Here is a 20087-nt window from a genome sequence, read left to right as displayed (position 1 = left end):
ATAAAGTTGGTTCGTACATTCCATAATCATCTACCGTGCTTCAAATTGAGAGAGCAAAAAGAAGCTTTCGTAATTGGAAAAAGTTTGCTTGGATGCAAGCTTTCTAGCCTACAGGTTTAGCACTCAGATATAATACGATGTGCATCATTGGCATTTACTGTGCTTGTTATTTTTGGTTCAATATTTAGATCTTGCTTGCTTATATATGTTGCCCCTTTTAAATTGTATTGTTTATATTTTGCAATTTATACCAAATTATGTAGAGTAGTATCTTGCATTTTATACCAAATTATGTAGAGTAGTGATTCAACGTAGCCGTTTCGGAAAATGGCTTAATTTGGTAATTTTATGTTGTCTATAAAGACATTACCTAATGCGCTGGCATGTGCCAAATGTGTCAATTATTTCACGCCGAGCCAAATAGGAAGTTACTGGCTCTTGAATCACCGTACAGTTGTCAAATTGATCGTTCCACGTAACACTTACCGTATCACCAACTAGGGTGCCCAGGATCTCAATTTAAATGCATAAGATCTCTCATGGGTCTAATGATTTAGTCTAATTAGCTTTCCGGCTTATCATTTTAGGTAAAATGGCTGCACAATAGGAAGAAGGAACGGAGAATTTTCCAGTTTGGTAGATAATCCTATTGTGTTGAATGTTAGTTTCATTCGTTTCCTTGCTAACGGTAAGAGAGTCAATTTGGTAATAGGCTTCATGTGATTTCTTTGAACATAACCTCTGCATTGTTTGTTTATAGCACACTTAATTGCATTGTTTCTCTATTCTGTGTTTGCCTGGATTTTCTTCCCCATATCCCCTCGGCTTGTATGATCTGTTTTTTATATTTTTTTTGTTATGTGAATTTTTCAACATTGTTAAATACTGATTTGATTATTGAATTGTCTTTATCTTTTGTAAATATCATGGTATGCATTTTATGATGATAGATGTTTGATTCTGGTTGGACTAATTAAAAAAGACTTTGAAGACGCTGAAGGAAATCTAAGCTAAACAAATCGAGAAGGTTAATCCTTGAATTTTTTGAGTTAGATTTTTTGTCGAAATGGAATTTAGATCCTATTGACACAAATGTTAGTTCTCTCACAAAATTCATATGGATTCTAATGGGTAGGGTCTACTCTTTTTTTGCCTTTTATCGCATTTAAGTGGGGCCGCTCTTTCTCCAGCAATATGCTGAGGAAAGGCGAAGGCAGCAGGCCCTACCGGTGGTGTAGCTATCCTGATAGTACTTTTTCTTGATGTATTTTGCATTCTCGTAGCAGCATAAGCATGCACATGTGTGTCATATAGAAGTGATATCAGCTCTATTTGGTGTTTTCTCGGTCAGCACTAGCAGTGACATCAGCTGATATGCAGTTGACAAGAAATGGATTGCTATATATAAAAAATTTCCTCCATTAGATTATTCCTGTTTTTAGACTGGAGAAGTAATAGTAGCAGTAAAATCCAGTTTTGAGCATGTGCTTGCGCTTGAATGTCAACGATCTTGCCATGTGCTGTATGCCCATATTTCATGATTATAAATAGAATAAAAAAACCTATTTAGTTATTCATGATTTTGATGCTTCTCTGTTTGAGGTATCTCCAGTAATCATCAGCAGTAATTAGTAGTTACTGATTAATATCCATTAAGAGTACTAATAATCTACAAACAAAGACGAGAAAGGACCGAATGACAGGATATAGAAGGAGTGCTAGAATAACAGAGTTGGAGGAGAAAACACGTATACAAGCTCTTCAGAAACAGACAAGTGATGCTAGCAGTAGTCAATCTCCACCGTCAGCTGCTAGAAAGAGGGGCCGCAAATGCAAAAGTCTGCAAGCAGTTGTAGTTAATTCTGTTACTACTCCTCATCAGGTCTGTGTCCTTCCCTTCATTTTGTCTTACTATTTTACTATGTATTTGTTGTCCTTTAGCGACGAGACTCTGCTTTATAAGAGTCAATGGACGGTCCTCTGACACAAGTCCTTTGTTTACTTGCTGACTTTCTCCAAATATTTGTCTTTATACTCGAGTTTTTTGAGTATTTTTTCTCTCTCGTACAACGACTTATGGTTTATTTTACACGTCGCATTATGCATGCTTTTCATCTTCATTAAGCATGGCAATCATGTATTTGGAAATTTGGCTACTATTGTGTAGAACTAAGTCCAACAATGCAAGTTTTCCATTAAGTCAATTTCTGTATGACCTTTGTTTATTATCTTCTGTCACCTTTTTCCTCCTCTGTCAACTCCTTCCATGCTCAAATCAGAAATAAAATTTGTTTTTTAAAATTATTAGTGATCTAGTCCAGTGTTTCATTTAATGTAATCATTGACGCCTGCCTCCATTTAATGCATTGTGAGTTTCTGCTTGCTTATCTTCATAAATTGCAAATATGTCTCTTTTTGCCTGTAAAGACGTATTTACTTTCCATTAATAATGACATTTTGCTTGTTGACTTTGACTTTGCAAGTTGGACAATGTGTTCATAGTTACATGTTCGGCCGAAAACAAAAAATTATCTTATGCTATGCATGCTTGAACAGTATTTCTAATGTCTTTTGAGAAGTATTGCATTGCAGTTTTTGAAAAATGATCTATTTATTTTTATATAAATAGCAATCTCTTATATACTTTTCCTGTATAATACTTATGTTTTAGTATGTTACTTCTGTTGACAAACTTAATTCTTTCACTGTAATATGTTTTTGTTGATTTATGTGTCTAAGGATGTACTCCCTCTGTCCCATATAGGACTCATTGTTGTTTTTCACACATATTAAGAAGACAAAAACATAATTTTTTTTTCTTGTTTTGCCCTCATTAATTGTGCTTCGAAATTATGCATGTCATCAATGGCATTGTAAATGAGTTTTGCTATTAACATAAGATAAAGGTAAAAATGAGAAATTATGCTAAAAAGGTACAATGAGAATTCTTAAGTGGGACATAAAAAAAATGACAATGGGACTTCCTAAATGGTACGGAGGGAGTATATGTTTTCAAACCTCTGGTTCCTTACATTTAGTTTCGAACAGGAAGAAGGTTCGAAAAATGAAGACATTGCATTTAATTCTGGTGAGCCTTTAATGCGCAATTGATTCGTGTATCTATTTCTGATTAATTTAAATTCTCTCGCAAGAGAAAATTCTGATTAATTTAAATTCTCTTGCAAGAGCAAATAGAAAACTCATCTTCTCCACAATGGCTGCCAAAGAAAGAAACACTGGAATTTATACTTGACATATTGCAGAGGTCATTAGTATCTATTCTTTAGTTTTATCGATTGACTTGGGAAAAAAACGTTCATGGAATAGCATATCAGTATGAAAGTTATCTTACCTTAATCATTCTTCCTAATATAGGAGGGACACTGAAGAGATATTCGCACAACCAGTTGACCCTGAAGAGGTTAGCAGCATGTTTCCCTTCATTTATCATTCATCCGTGAGCTCTCAAACAATTTTCTCATTTTATATCCACTGTAAATACATTTGGTGTTTCTATCAAAGGTGGTTGATTATTACAATATCATAAAAGAACCGATGGATTTTGGCACCATGAGGGCTAAACTTCAGGAAGGACTGTATACAAGCTTGGAGCAATTTGAGGTTTGCTCTATATTCAGAATTATTTTTAATAACTACATTATTTCTTTATCTGCTGCTTTTGCTCTAATGCAAATCAATTCTTGCACTTTGTCCATTATTAAAATTATGAGATTTATATCCACCAACTTGAATATTCTGTCAAGAATTCTCTTACTAAATTTTGAGCTTTCTTATTCTGCAGCGAGATGTATTTCTGATATCTAGCAATGCTATGAAGTTTAACTCTTCAACTACAGTGTATTATACAGAGGTAGGCTTTTTTAGGTTATGTCAGTAGGATGATTCAGGAAGATATTACTGTATATTCATTAATATAGAATTCCTTCTATGCAGGCTCGAGCTATAAGTGAATTGGGTCAACGTCTTTTTCATTCTTTGAGAACTGAACCAGAAAACTTTCAACTGGAATATTCACGCACACGAAAAAGGACAGGCAAGAAAGCAGAAAGTGAAGCTGGATGCTTAAACATTAAGTCTGCTAAACCTGGAAGTGCTAAAAATGATCAACCTCTCAGGAGAACTACTCAACCATTTCTTTCTCCACTGTATATGAAGCCCTACACTGGGCAAACACGCAACGGAATTCTTCCTGGTAAGAGATGTACAACTTCTGTAGCAAATTTATGGTACCCAAGCTCTTGAATGAAGTGAAATTTATCAATTATATAGAAATAATCATACGACAATATGTATTACTCATATTTTATCTAAGCATGAAAAGAAGTCATTATCTGATTGAAACTAACTATTTATTAATTGAAGCACCTTTATGTTTGTTTTTCCATAAAGTACACTGCAAGTAATACTGTTACTGCAATAATAGGACCTTTGCTGATGTTTTTGTTCTGTCAGATTAGTTCTAACAGAACAGAATACTTTTATCATTAACAACTGCATGGTGTCAGTTAGAGAATTCCAATTTATAAAAAATAATTACAATAAGAAGTATACTATTATCAATGGAGTAGCAACAGAAATCTGCAGAACTTCTGTAATTCACGTTTAAATGTTGTTGAAGGTGTTGCACTTGATAGGAATGAATTTATGCTGTACATTTATCCCTTGGTGGTTCACCAGAATATTCTTTTTCTTCTCTTTCCTTTTTTGAGAAATAAACACAATCTATTCTTTTTTCTGTTCATAGTGTCAAGAGATGTTAGGAGTTTAACTTCATCTGACACTGAAAGGCGTGCAACGTATATCTCACCGGCTTCATTTGGCAGAGAGAATGGGAAGATAGTTTCGGCAGTTTATAATGCACCAAAATCACTTACCCATGTAAGTTTTGTCTTGGAAAGCCTAGCATGTACTGTCATTCCTGTGCATGCTCAAGCCAGCATACATTTGGAGTTTCACACACCACTTGCATAATCTGCATGAAACTATCAAATGTTTGGATGCTATATACAAAAGAATTGGTGTCAATATTTGAAGTATATGCAGAAAAAGTTACTTGCTTTTATTTGCTTTAATCTCTGACCTTTTTCGGTACTTGTCTATTGTTCATTTAAATTCGTCCTGATTGATATGGGTGAGTGCTTCAGGTTAATCATTCAGGTACTTCATATGTGGATAGTCTGTTGCGATTTGTCAAAGATTTAGGGCCAACAGCACAAAATGTTGCCCTAAGGAAGCTCACGAAATATCCAATTGAAGCTCCAACCAGTCATTCCTGGGTTCCATCACCTTTTGGCAGGGCTACCAATTACCCGTTTCCTACAACGTCTTCCCTTCAAATTCCTGCAAAGCTGAACATGGGTAGTAATAATAATCAATTTCCTTATAATTTCATGCCCAACCCTTCTGCTGCTTATAAAGGAAAGATGGTCTGCACCGATGAAGGATCTAGTGCTTTTGGAGGAGAATTGATCCCATCTCATAATAGTTTAGGAGCAAGTCCATATGCTGCTAACAGCGGGCTCATTGACTATAATTTGCTCGGAGAAGAGGGCGCTAACACAAACACAAATACAGGTGCTTGTGTTTCCACAACAGGGAAAGCAACTGGCACTGCTGAGAGTGCAGACCTTCTTATTGCAACTCTCATGCAAATTAGTGACGTACAAAATCGTGCTAATATTGCTCCATCAGGTACGTATTACCCGCTTTCTGGAAATGAAAATTTGTTCTCGGCTGTATCACCTCATATCAACTCAGAGACGCAGACTTGGATGCCAAATAAACATTCAGAGCCAGTCTACTCACATTTTTCTAGTGGTAGAGCCGGAACCTCTATTTATTGTAAGGGAGAAGGGTCAAGTAATGTGGGTCCTGCTCCATTAAACCAGATTAACAATGGGGCTCGATCATGGATTCAAAGTAAATCCTCAGAACCTAACTACTTGAATTATTTAAGTAGTACAAGAGCCGCTGCTGTATTGAATCAGATTAACAATGGGTCTCAATCTTGGATGCAAACCAAACCTTCCGAACCTAACTACTTGCCTTGTTCAAGTAACAGTAGAGCAACTACATTTTTATATCCAAATGGCAATGGGCCAAGTAATGCTGTTCCTGCTTCCTTGAATCTTATCAACAACGAGTCGCAGTCATGGATGCAAAACATACCTTCAGAGTCGACCTGCTTGCCTGATTTAAGTAGTAGCAAAATCACTGCTGCTTTATATTCGAGTGGAGAAGGATCAAGTAGTGCTGGCCATGCTGCTTTAAATCAGGTCAACAGCGAGTCAGAGGCTTGGATGCATGATAAACCTTTGAAGTCGACCTTCTTGCCATATTCAAATTCTAGTAATGCCACTGTTTCTGCATATCTCGGAGAGGGGTCAAGTAGTGCCGGTCCTGCTGCACTAAATCAGATTAACGATGAGCGTCAATCATGGATGCAAAACAAATCTCTAGACCAAACCTACTTGCCTTGCTCAAATTTTACTAGAACCGGTGTCTCTTTATATCCAAACGGAGAGGGGTCAAGCAGCGCTGCTCCTGCTGCATTAAATGACCAGGTTATTCTTCAGCCGGAGGAGTGGAAGCAACAGGCGCTGTGGGGTCTGCCCCCGATATGCGATCTGCCCGTACTGCAAACCCATGTCAACGATCAGGTTCCATTGATGCAGCCACAACTGTTACAAGTTCCATCAGCTCAAGAAATACCTTTAATTAATACAATGAACTTCCTTGGAGGAGTTCATCTGCAAGGTCATCAAGCAGAGTCTTCTAATGTTCAGCTCTTGCGGAACGCTCGACAATCATTATTTATGGATAACAAGCAGCCTGATCTGGATCTACAACTGTAAGCTACATGTTTACCCTGATTAAGATATCAATTATGAACTTAGTATATTTCTTTTAAAAATGTATTGATGAATATTGTCCCAGGAAGAGTTTAAATGATAATATCATTTGGTTACTTTGTTAAGGCTTTTAGATCAGACAACGATTTGATTTAGGCTTTATGAAATTCATGATTGACATTTGCAGCACTAAGTTGGCTATAATGGAAGACAGTATTTTGTTCAACTTTATGAGATTCTATGAGTTCCTCAATCTGTTGCAAAACAAGTTAAATCTAGATATTAAAAGCTGAACTGTTTTCTGTGATTCTATCCTTGTATATCTTCTTGTGCGGAGAGTTGGAATGTTTTGTTCAAGCATTAGCTCCTGATAAATCACTGAGCAATTAGGATATTTAGGTAGTCCGACTGACTTGAAAAATAAAAACAAAAAGAGGTCGGAGGAAGTTTTGACTCATTTCGAGGTTTATGTTAGTAAAGATAGAAAAGAAAAAGATAAGCGAAAAGAGTTTAATTAGGATTTTATCTTAAAGAGAGTATATATAAGTAGGTTAGATAGAATAGGGTTTTGCTAAATACCGTCCTAATTTTACTAATTACCGCACTAATTTTTACAATTTCGACCTTTCATCAAAAACTGAAAAAAAAAACACATTCTCACTCTATTCGAATTTCAAAATCGCAATGACCGGTAACGCTTCAAATTCGTCGGGATTTGAGTATCAAGAACTGAAATTGATCAGCTTCTCTCGAGGTATTAACATTTTTTTTTTATGTTTTTTAATTAGTTTTTTACTGTTTTTACCTGCCGGATACCCCCGGATCGTATCCGGCAGGTGCAGAGACGTCCCTCGGAACGTCCAAACCAACGCCGGCGACCGTACGGCGGTGGTGGAAACGTCCCCTTGTCCCCTTTTATATTTTTTATATCTTTTTAAATATTTTATAAATTGATTATTAATATATATACATCTAATATTTTGTTTTTATATTTATTTTACAGGTTCAATTTGAAGTTTTTGTCGATGACGGTGTCGATTACAGTGCGTAGTTTCATGTCGAAATTAAGTTATAAAGCGACGTTGAAGCAATTTAGTGGGCGAAACGAGTTGCCATTCGTATAGGGTTTAAGCTGGTTATTCTTTTCTACAAAAATGGGGGGACACGAAAGCTTTTAAGATGTTCCCAGGGTGAGCAGTATAGAGGATCGTTCACAGATTAAAAATCCTCCGGACAGAAGAATACGAAAACGAAAGGTGCAAAATCCCCTCTCGCGATTGTGGTGCATTTGAAGGGAGCTGCATGGAAAGTCGTTGTGAAACCCGGGAATACGAGTATGCACAACTATGACTTGACTGTCTATCTTGAGGGACATCGTCAGATGAATAGACTGAATCCCGCGTCTAAACAGATTGTGCGGGATATGAGCACGGCACAAGCTAAGCCGTGTGCTATATGGGCAGCCCTGCAGGAGAAAAATCCATCTGACAATCCTAGTAGAAGACAAATTTACAACTATAGAGATAACCTGATGAGGTCGGTTTTTTAGGGTATGAATGTGGTGGGCCAGTTTTATCATATGGCTTTTGAGGGCCGTTATGTGCATTGGACGCTTGCCAATTCGGGAAACCACTAGGTTGACTCACATTTCCTTGGCGCATCCAGATTCTGCGAGGTTACTCTGAGACTACCGATGGATCATCGATATGGATTCCACCTACAAGACCAACAAATACCAGATGTCTTTTTTTGAGATTATCGGGATGACTCTGTGCAACAAAAACTTCATTATTGCGTATGCAATTATAAAGGATGAGACTGAGGAGAGCTATAGCTAGGTATTCGAGAGACCCAGGCTCTTGATTGACGATGATGTCCACCCGACAGCTATTGATACTGATCGGGAGTTAGGGCTGGTTAGACCAGTGAGAGAGGTATTCGCACGTGCTTCTCATCTACTTTGCATGTGGCACATCAACAAGGATGTGGAAGACAAAGTTTACAGACTATTTGGGTTAGACAGAGGCTATGCAGAAGGATTCAAGAACGGAAGGTGGAAAAACATTATTCAAGCTCCAACAGAGACAGAGTATGAGGCGGTTGTGATTCTCATGAGAAATCGGACTAGGGGTTTCCCAGTTGTGGCAAAATATGTTGAGAGGACATGGTTGGTTCACAAAGAGAAATTCTACTGCGTGTGGATGAACAATGTGATGCATTTTGAAACACCACTACATGTAGAGTGGAGAGTGCACATGCTCAGCTGAAGCAGTGGCATAACTCTAGTAGCGGTGCACTGGATACAGTGTGGACGAAGGTGGATATGGTTATACAATCACAACTCAGTGAGATTCGGTATGTTACTATCACACTTAATATTACTACTGGTGGTACTTAATAATTGTCTCTCAGCAAGACGTCGGGCGAATCATCATCTGCCCAATAATGTCGCTCAGCAACAGCCGCAGTAGTCCTCGTCCGGTCTCTCCCTTGTCGTAGTGAGGCGGTCACATTACGAACCCAGTTATGTCGAGCTCCCGACCCCTCAATATCCATAGATATCAGTGGACTCTTTTACCAGGCTGTCTCTGCATTTACCAGTTTAAAATAATATTAGTTAAATAACATTATTTAAATTAAAAATTAAATTCAACTAATTTAAGCTAACCCTAAAATACAAATTTACCAACAAATTATTTAATTTATTAATTAACTAATTTACCAAGTAATTTTTTAATTTATTAACTAAGAGCATCTCCAACAAACTCTTTAAAAGAGTTTTATTCTTTATTTTAGAGAGTTTAGCATTAAAATAGAAGTCCAATGGACTTTCTATAATACAAATTTTAAATAGAGAGTGAGTTTGGCTCTCTACATGTGGAAAGCCAAATTCACTCTCTATTTCTTATCTCTTTAACATAATTTCAAATTTAAAACACATGGATTATATTTTTATTATTTAAAAAATATTTTTTAATTTTTTTCTCACCATAAAATATATAAAAAAGAAAATTATAACAAAAATAAATAAATATAATAATAGAATAAATTAATTTTTGTAAAAAAATATAGCAAAATGTTATATTTTAAAGAGTCCATTAGACTAAAATTTAAAATTCTACTCTTTATATAAAAGATGCTTTTTATTTTTAAAAATATGCTCTTTATAATAGAGATTTCCATTGGAGATGCTCTAACTAATTTACCGACTAATTTTTTATAATTACTTTAATTTAAAAAAAAATTAAAAAATTCCCAGTTGGCGGCGACGACGTGCACCACACAGGAAGCACGTTCCCTGGGGACGTGTGGCCTGGGAGCCGCACGTCCACAGGGGACGTGTGGTTTCCAACCGGACGCGTCCAGATCGAAACCACATGTTCGGCGGAGACTTGCGACACAGGGCCGGACGCGATTCGGGTTGCATTCGACAGCAAAACAATTCAAAAAATCCAAAAAAAAAAATTAAAACAATTACTTACTAGTTGTTCCCGTCCACTTTCTCGGTTAGAATCTGATATTTAGGCTAAGAATAGTAATTCGTTCTTCGGGTTTGAATATGAGTTGAGTGGGTTTGAATATGAGACTTTTAGGTTTAAAATTGGTAAATGATAGAAAGGTAACACGTCGAAAAATCAGGGCGGTATGTAGTAAAATCAGGGCGGTATTTAGCAGTTCACTAAAGTTATTTGAAAAATGCTAAACACGTCGAAATATTTTAAAATACTAATCTTTTAAAAGCATGATTCCCTATATGGCAGGTGATTGATTCCCAGACGCGCATGGAATTGAACCTTGTTCACTGAAGCCAGTTTCCTTAAAAAACTGAGATCTTCAAACAATCAATCCATCATGCTATCAAAAGAGTATAATCACCATATCAAAAGAGTATAATCACTCATTCGAATTGCTGTAAGGAAAATGGAAAGAAGAAGAACTCAACACTGTTTTAGAAAGAATATGTGGAAACAAGGAGAAGAAATATTTAAGAACAAAAGGGAAAATTGAAACACAGCGCTAGTCTACATATGATATGCAGAAACAAAGGTAACACATAGGAATAAAGAAGGAAAAAAAATAAGAACAACTGTTTTATAGACAAAACAAAAGGGAAGATTAAAACGGTCAAAGGAAATTGGAAAGTTACATTAGAAAGGAAAAAAATAATCATGACGAACAATTATAGATAAAAACGCAATAATGAGGATTGGCAAAGGAAATTCTACTGCCTAAAATGATAATCAAGGAAGTAAAAGTGCCAACCCTAATCGCAAGTCTAAAAAAGAAGGCCCATAAATAAGTTAAATTTCTTTGCAAATGCCCAAGAAAAGTTACAAAGTAAAAATGAAGGAACGATCACTTTCTTATATTTTTAACCCAAAATATATGAAGGCAGCGTGATACTTAATCTCAATCAAGTGAACATAAACTCAACACATGATTCATTAAATCACTACTTTAGAAAAGAAAAGTTTAAATCAAAGAAAAACTTCAACCTCATACATGAATATACGCATGACACTTAGGGGGGGACTAATGATAATCTAGTATTGGCGAAGCAACCTCTATGTATATATCACCAACTCTAGCAAAACAAAGTCAATTATAGGTACATGCGAATTTCAATCCCGGAGTAAAGAAGTCTTAATGTAGGATTGTATTATGTCTTATCCTGAACCTGTATCACCAAGGAAACAGCCGAGATTGAGGCATAAATGACATTACTTGTACAGAAAGAAAGGAAGTCCATGTTAGTCAAAAGGAACGCTAAAAATTCTCTGACCGAAGAACATACACATACCGTGCCATCCACGCTCCATTCACCAAAATAACTGAAAAGGCCAGCTCAACCTATAATATAAAGGGGCATCTCATCACAAAAAAACACGAGTGAAGAAAAAGAAGTCAACTATATAAATCACTTTATCCTTAAACGTCATGGTACTCCCTTTTGATCTTTAAACTTTCTCTTCTTACTTTATTCTTCTTTTTCACTAAATACTTACTTGAACGTTAGAATGAGCATCCAAAAAACCTCTTCTAATGTTCTTTCTAATCGCGTTCACTATTCTCATGTTCCCGAGCTCTAGTAGTTCACCCTCCTATTTTCAGTGATGTATCAATATCCATTGCAAACACCTCTTATATTGCTACGATTTGAAGAATCAATGAAAGCACATTTTAAAAAACTGGCAACACGCTCTCCATAGGTTTATCGCGCTCTCCATAAATCTGTCCTTCAACGGTCTTCTGACACGTGGAAAATATATGTGTGCCACGCTCTCCACAAACCTGTTGGAAGTCCCAGAATGGATTTTTAGATTTTAGTTGGAAGACTCCGAGAAAAACCATGAGTGTTTTGATATGTTCCTACACTAATAAAGATAATTAGAATATTCATAGTTAATTGTCCAAGTCAAAATAAAGAAGTATGAAAAGATAAAGGTCCAACAATATTTATACTTCTTTTTGGTGTTATACAGTTGTCCACCTTTTGGTTTATTTAATACTTATTGGGGATCGTACTTCTGTCATTACTGCCTCGATGTTTTTGACGGTTTATTGCCTATGTATCCTCGTCTTCTAGGGTTTTAGCTTGCCGTAATTAATGGTAATTATTTAATTTTGGTGTGAAAATTCTTAGAATGGTTGGCAGCTCTGCCTTTTGGATTTCGCCATTCTCTCTCTCTCTTCTTTTCTTATAAATAGATATTTGGCCTTCTAATATCTCTTGTATCTTTTTTTTACCTCTTTTAGTTTTTTTATTTCATTGCTGAGATCTTTTCTTAACCCTTGTCTTCTGTTTTCTTTCTTTTTGGTCTTTTTCTACATTGTCTTTCACTAAAATGGCAAAGAACATTTTTGATGCTATAGACGATGGCTTATTGCGTGACGATGAAGTTGTGGGCATGATTCAACCCATGCTATACAGTCCCTCAACACCCTTCGTGACCCTTAATTCTTTATAATGAGGATATCATCCCCTCTGATGTATTTGGGTATGCTTTTGTGAATGTTTCTCCTTCAAGGTCACTTTATCACATGGTGAAAATTTCGAAACAAACACAACTTGAATTATTTACATCAAAACGTTGGATCGATTTCCTTAAGTCCCAACCATTTGATTAAATTGTACAAGAATCTAATCAATTATGACAAGTCTCGATTTTCAAAGTCACTTTATCACATGGTGGAAATTTTGAAACAAGCACAATATGGATTATTTACATCAAACCGTTGGATCAATTTCTTTAAGTCCCATTTGATTAAATTGTACAAGAATATAGTCAATTATGACAAGTCTCGATTTTCAAAGTCACTTTATCACATGGTGAAAATTTTGAAACAGGCACAATTTGGATTATTTACATTAAACCATTGGATCGATTTTTTTAAGTCTCAACCATTTGATTAAATTGTACGAGAATCTAATCAATAATTACATCTCTCGCAATTTTGTTCTACAAATAATTTGATAAAGAAGTTTGGGAAATCATATACTTCCATAGTAAAAATACTTACTTCTTCTTACATTAAAAATGAATTATAATATTGGTGGTTCATCATATCAATCATTTTCATCTAATGATGACGATGATGCATTTATAAATAATTGTGTTACACAACAACAGACAAAGAAGAGTTGATATCTCGTATGATATGGAATAATAATAAAATTATTGCATACTATGAACAACAAATACAACAACAACAATCATTTTATCGCGATGCAATTCCAGGTCATATTGTGATAAATCGAAATTGTGAAGTGGCGGATCAGAATCTATTCAATGATTATTTTTCAGATAATCTGATGCTGAGGATATATTTCGACGACGATATCGAATGTCTCGAGATTTGTTCCTGTAAATTGTGGAGGCAGTAAAACAACATGATTCATACTTCCAACAACATATTGATGCTCTTGGTAGACATGGTTTATCAACTTTGCAAAAAGTATCAACTATATTTCGAATGCTAGCATATGATCTACATGCATATGCAACTGACGAATATGTGAAAATTGGCGAATCAACGACAATTGGAAGTATAAAGCGTTTTTGTCGTGCTATTGTGGAGATTTTTTCTGACAAATATCTGAGATCACCAAATGCTAGTGACATTGCTCGGTTACTCCATATTGGTGAACAACGTGGTTTTCCTAGAATGCTGAGTACTTTAGATTGCATGCATTGAAAGTAGAAAAATTGTCCTACAGCATGGACGGGACAATATGCAGGTCGTTGTGGAAGACCAACAATTATTCTTTAAGTTGTAGCAGATTATGATCTATGGATATGGCATGCTTATTTTGCTAATGCCTACTAATAATGATATTAACGTATTGAAGTCGTCACATCTTATTTCCAATTTAACACAAGATTTTTCTCCTGCTGCTAATTATGTTATTAATGGAAAAGAATATAATATAGGTTATTACCTAGCTGATTCTATATACCCAAAATGGTCTACTATTGTACAAACTATTCATGAACCACGTACTACAAAAAATAAATATTTTGCCATAAAACAAGAAGCGTGTAGAAAAGATGTTGAGCCAGCATTTAGAGTTCTACAAGCACGATTTGCAATTATCGTATGACCGACCCGTTTTTGTAAAAAAGATGTATTGCATGATATAATGACATCTTGCATAATAATGCACAATATGATAATCGAGGATGAACACGAATTAAATGTAACAGTAACAAATTCAATGGAAGGAGAAATACCGCAAGTTGAAATGGTATTAAATGATGATACTCGATTTGAAGAATTTCTTGCTCGCCACAGACAAATCAATAAACAAAAATGCACACCTTGTTTTTCGTAATGACTTGATTGATCATTTATAGGAGAAATATACTAATGTAGAGGCATGAAGAAGATTGTTTCAACTTTAATTTTATTATTAATATTTGAATGTAATGTGTTATTTTAATTTTAATTTAATTATTTCAATTTTAATTATTATTTGTTTTACTTTTTATAATTGAACATTAAATAATATTTATAAAAAATTAATATTTAATTTATTACTCCCTCCGTCCCATAAAGATAGAAAAAGTATCACCTTTTTTTGTCCCATAAAAATAGAAAAAGTAGAGTTAGTTAAGTCAAAAATTATCAAAATACCCCTACATGCTTATCATAAAACATTAAATGCATATTTTGAAAAGATAAACAAATGAGTTGTAAGTGCTATAATTAGTAGAGTGGCTTTGGGAAATGTACATAACTAATAAAATACAAAGGGTAATTTAGACAAATTATCACAAAATACCTATAAATAACTACTTTCTTAATTCTTGTAAAATGGGTACTTTTTCTATCTTTACGGGACGGAGGGAGTATTATTTAAGCATTGTTAAATAAATTAATAGACGAGGATATATGTGGTTAAAATATAAATATAAATAGTAAATGATAAATGGTAAATGGTTAAATGTAGTAGTATTGAATATAAAAAAGAACATATAGAGAATATTCTTTTGGTGTGAAAATAGGGTAATGGGTTGGAGTAAAAAACAACGTAGAAAACCAAAACTGTGTAAATTGAAACTAATTTTTGAGTTTTGGATTGGAGATGCCCTAACGCCCAATTTTCTATCATCCTCTCAATTTCTCTTTTCAAATCGTAGCACTTCTCTGTGTCGTGTCCGTAATCCTCGTGAAATTTGCAGTACTTGCCCTCATTTTAGATCTTGTTATGTGTATCATTTTCCTGGGCCATGTCACAAGTGTCTGGTTCTCTTTCACCCATATTAGCACATTAGCTCACGTGGTATTGAGTGACGTAAATGTTTGACTTCCTTCTCCATAACTCCCACTCTGCTAATATCTATTGCTATATCTGCCTTCGTGGCACCAATTGTTAGATTATTCTTTAGGAATTAACGCTTCGATGTTCGGTCATGTAATTCTTTCTTGAATGGGATGTTTGCTTTTCGAGGTGGTTACCGTATTTCTTCCTTCTTAAACGTGTCTTGACTCTTTTGCCTCCTTCCATCATCCATGTTTATGCACTGATGGGTTACTGTCATGAATTCTTGGTATGCCTTGGGTGTTTTTTGAACTGCGTTTGTCTCCTAATATCCCTATCTACGTCCCTTTTTTCAGCGCTTGCATAACCATGTCGTTGTTCAGGTCCTTGATATTCATTACTTCATTGTTGAATCGTTCAATGTAAACCCTTAGCGATTCTCCTTCTCATTACCTACATTAGTATATATTTTTTGAGTTCTTCTTTGGCGGGATGTTTGTGCACAAACAACTTCATCACAAAAATGTGGTTTAGTTATTTCCTTGACGTGATTGTCCTTGTTTCAAGGTGGTTGAACCATCGTTATGGCGTGTCGCCTAGGGTAGTAGGGAACGTTTTGTATAAGATGGCATCAAAGACGTCTAGCAGAACCATTTTGTTGTAGAATTTGGTCATGTGGCTTTTTGGACATCTAGTTCCATCAAAGTTATCGAGGTTGTACACTTTAAACCTCTCAGGTAGTTTTTCTAATAGTATGGCTGCCGTTAAAGGCGACTTTCCTCAAGATAGACTTCTGGCGCTGACATGTTGCGTATCTTTATTTCCCGTTAGTGATTGTATTTTTTCTACTATCAACCTTTGTACTTCCAACAAGTTTACCGTGCCCGTTGCTATCTCTGATCGTCTTATCCTGGTTTTGCTGGCAATGTTTCAGAGAGTTCCTTCTCTTGTTTCTCAAATACTATCCATCTCCTCTTATTTTTTCATCTCCACCTCTGCGTTAATTCTGTTGGTCCTGTATTTATGCCTATGCTTTCCCCTATTGCCATCGCAGTTTCTTCCAAGTCTTTTTTTGCGTCTTCTTGTTAAGCTTTAGGACACCAAGGTGCTTATGGCTTCCTTAATTTCAATAGCATCTCGAAAATGCCGCATGGCGCTTTCCAGCGTTTGGTTGAACGTTCTCGGGAGAAAAAGCTAGAACTCTCCCCCACACTTGGATTCAGTGTTCCGTATCCTGAGAATGGTACTGCTGTTCTAGTGACAAGCGGTAGAGGAAGGGGTGTGTACAAGTAGGGCGATAGGCAATTCTCCTTTTCATTCGGCGGAAGTGGGGGTTTTTTCTCTGGTTTCGATTAGTAGTGAGAGATTGTCTTTAAGTGCGGTTGGCGGTGGGATTTTTTTTAATTCCTGCCATTCCGTAATCCGATCAATGAAATTTGTTTATGGAAACTGGTCGTTCCCACAAACGTCGCCAAATGATGGATTCAGAAATGCGGTGATAAAGATCCATCTTCCATTGGGCTGGGACAGATCGAAAGATATAAGTGAGGTAGGGAAACTTGGTTTTTGGACTCACGTTTGCCCCGATGTTTAAGTCAATGGAGGTAGTTTAGTATATTAAATAGGTGCTAAATGAATTAAGCGTCTAAAAACAAGAAATAACACCGTTACCTCTTTTATATGAACTTTTATGTTATTTTCCTTTTCTTAAGGTATATATGCTCCAAAAATCAAGAACTATCGCGTGTTTTTGGTATTTATATGAACTTTTAATTTTGGCATAAAAATACATGAAGTATCAATTTTTTACAATTATAATATCGACACCGATTTGGACATAAAACCGCATTGTTTTTTTTACCTAAAACGGCACTGTCTTTCAAAGAAAATATAAATATGGTTTTATATGCAAAAATTAAACAGTTCATGTACTTTTATGTCAAAATTAAAAATTCGTGTGAAATACCAAAATTACGCGAAAATTGGTAATTTTTATACATTTAAATCCTTTCATGTGAGATTTTATAATATTCCATCGAGAATTATAAATAAAGGTTGTTTGACTTTTACTTTCGCTTATCATTTTATAGATTTATATTTTTTATTAAAAATTGGGAGGGAAAATGAAATATATATTCCATAAAAATAAAAGTATTCGAAATTACTTAGTAAAAATTTAGATAAATAAAAATTTATGAAAAATTACTAAAAATGAAATTTGATATTAATACAAAATAATTTTATAAATTTTTTTATAGTTTTAATTTAAAATATATAATTATTTATAATTAAAATTAGTGACATGAATTTGTTATGCCAATATAAGTATAATTATTACAATTATAATTATGCTTGTATATTAAAATAATTAAAAAATAATTTGCATTTTTTGAAAATTAAATAATATTACAATCTAATTAACAGAACAAAAAAGTAAAACAATAATTACTTATAAATGAAAAAAAGTAGGACTAAATTGGATATTTTTGAACCAAATTAACACCCTTTTATGATGGAGTGACTCAATGTTTATACAACTAAAATTGTAAAGATCCGATATTAATAAAAAAAAAAGTGAAAGAATCAAATGTCAAAAATAATAAAATACAGAGACTAAACCGAATATTTTTCAATCCAAATAAGTTCAATATCTAAAAAAATTAAAAGTATAAGGACTTAATGTTACAAATGAAATTATAAAAATGCAATGTGCATGGAGTCAAATATGAGTTTTACCTACTCAGCAGTTGTGCAACTCTCAATTTTAAATAACTAAATTAATTTGCACCCTTTTATCATATAGTATTAATTAAGCAAGAAAATATTCACTTTAAGAAGTAATATTAAATAAAACGACATGGTATGAAGCAAAACACATGCCTCATGAGTTGGAAGATCATATAAAAATGCAGTTCACCTGTACTTCCATTCTTGAACTGCTCAAGCAAAGCAACTTTATTTTTTTAAAATTTTTTGATCAATAGCTTCATGTCAGTTTTTTAAATATATTTATATATCCGCAAGTACAGTCGCAGAAAATTTAAAACTCTCTAAAAAGGATTTTCTTCAAGAAATCAAGAAAACAAATAATGTTGGTGCAACAAAACTGTACTTTTTTTTGCTTACACATTTAACCAAGAACAGATTATTCAAGGTGTGCTAAGCTTTTAAGTTATTAATTATGCTAGTATTTCTTTCTAAATCTGGCTAAATTATCACATATGATGCAGACTTGATATATGTATAAAATATACTATTAATACTAATATAGGTGTTTTTGATAATTAGACCATTTAACCAGGTCAAATAACAAAATTAACTAACAGAACAAGTCAATAGTAAATTTAATCAAAACAAGAACAATTTTCTTTAAAGAAGGATCTAATAATTATAACCTAATCTAAGTTGCTATCTCTAAGATCTATAATTTTTTATTATTATTTAAAGAGAATTTTATATATTATAATATATAAATAATATTTGTTATATATACTGTATATTATACTCCCACCATCCTATTTCCAAGTTGCTTTAAAGATTGATTTTAAATTTGAAAAATACTTTGTAACCCACTTTCTAACTCGTCTCTCTTAACCCACCATACGCCAAAGTTTTATTCGTCGAATTCCCAATAAAAAGTGTATATCTCAAAAAATAAAATTTAATTAATCGCCTCTTTGACTATCACGTCAGACGGTAAAAAAAAAATTAAAAATGCTGAATTATATAGCATTGCTCTTTAAATTTTGAATAATTTTTTAATTTCATTTTTTTTTTAACTGACTTGGTCATGAGATTCTTCTTAAAATAATGAATTGTAGCATTATTGAAGAGAGAGGGGAATGTAATTATGGAGAAATATAGAGAATAAAAAGGAAAAGGAGAGTAGGATGTGAAAAGGCAGAGAGTATAGGCTACAAGTTCCAACCACACATTTCTTTGCTTTTTTAGACAGAAAACACGAGGCGGTGTATCCCAAACCTTACCAAATCAATAAAGACAACCCACAACCTACATTTTTCTCTTCTTTTCTCACTCATTGGCGGAAAAAATTATTAGATCATTTTCTCTTTTATTAATGGAAAAAATTATTAGATAGATTCACTCCATATGTAAGACTAAATCTATCACATTATAATAGATTATAAAATAGTGGCACAACTATTGCAATAGTATCATTATTTTAATGACGTATCATAATATAATAGGCTGAGTTTATGGATGACGTGGTAGACTAAATCTACCTAAGAATTTTTCCATTAGCGGGTTCTTGTGACCATTTTTTTTAAGATTAGAAGCTTAATTTATGAATAATATCAATAGAGTTATAATACAACATTAAATCATTTAATATTATTTTTAATATAATTAAAATAGTTTTTAACAAAAAACATCAATTGAATAGAAAATTTTAAAAAAACAAAACAAATATTAATGAAAACACTAAAAAA

General features: G+C 34.1%; 2 protein-coding genes across 3 annotated transcripts; both read left to right on the top strand.

Moving 5' to 3' along the window:
- Positions 1-17: 17 nt before the first annotated feature.
- Positions 18-6988, top strand: LOC126666664 (uncharacterized). Of its 2 annotated transcripts, none has more exons than XM_050359500.2 (9): positions 18-1882; positions 3049-3088; positions 3196-3265; positions 3376-3421; positions 3523-3621; positions 3803-3871; positions 3955-4213; positions 4766-4899; positions 5166-6988. In XM_050359500.2, exons 1-9 carry the CDS (start codon positions 1697-1699, stop codon positions 6873-6875), a joined length of 2613 nt encoding a protein of 870 aa, XP_050215457.1. In that variant the 5' UTR covers positions 18-1696; the 3' UTR covers positions 6876-6988. The 2 variants fall into 2 exon arrangements, with proteins under 2 accessions (XP_050215457.1, XP_050215456.1); XM_050359499.2 differs by having other exon boundaries at positions 3187-3265.
- Positions 6989-12718: 5730 nt separating this feature from the next.
- Positions 12719-14069, top strand: LOC126668604 (uncharacterized). Its single transcript, XM_050361793.1, has 3 exons — positions 12719-12779; positions 13505-13754; positions 13805-14069. The coding sequence occupies exons 1-3, from the start codon at positions 12719-12721 to the stop codon at positions 14067-14069; spliced, it is 576 nt and encodes a 191-aa protein (XP_050217750.1).
- The last annotated feature ends 6018 nt before the right edge of the window (positions 14070-20087 follow it).

The sequence above is a fragment of the Mercurialis annua genome, linkage group LG2 (genome assembly GCF_937616625.2).
Source record: "Mercurialis annua linkage group LG2, ddMerAnnu1.2, whole genome shotgun sequence".
Classification (NCBI taxonomy): Eukaryota; Viridiplantae; Streptophyta; class Magnoliopsida; order Malpighiales; family Euphorbiaceae; genus Mercurialis; species Mercurialis annua.
The sequence above is the reverse complement of the archived record's forward strand: the minus strand, read 5'-3'. Positions and strand labels throughout refer to the sequence as shown.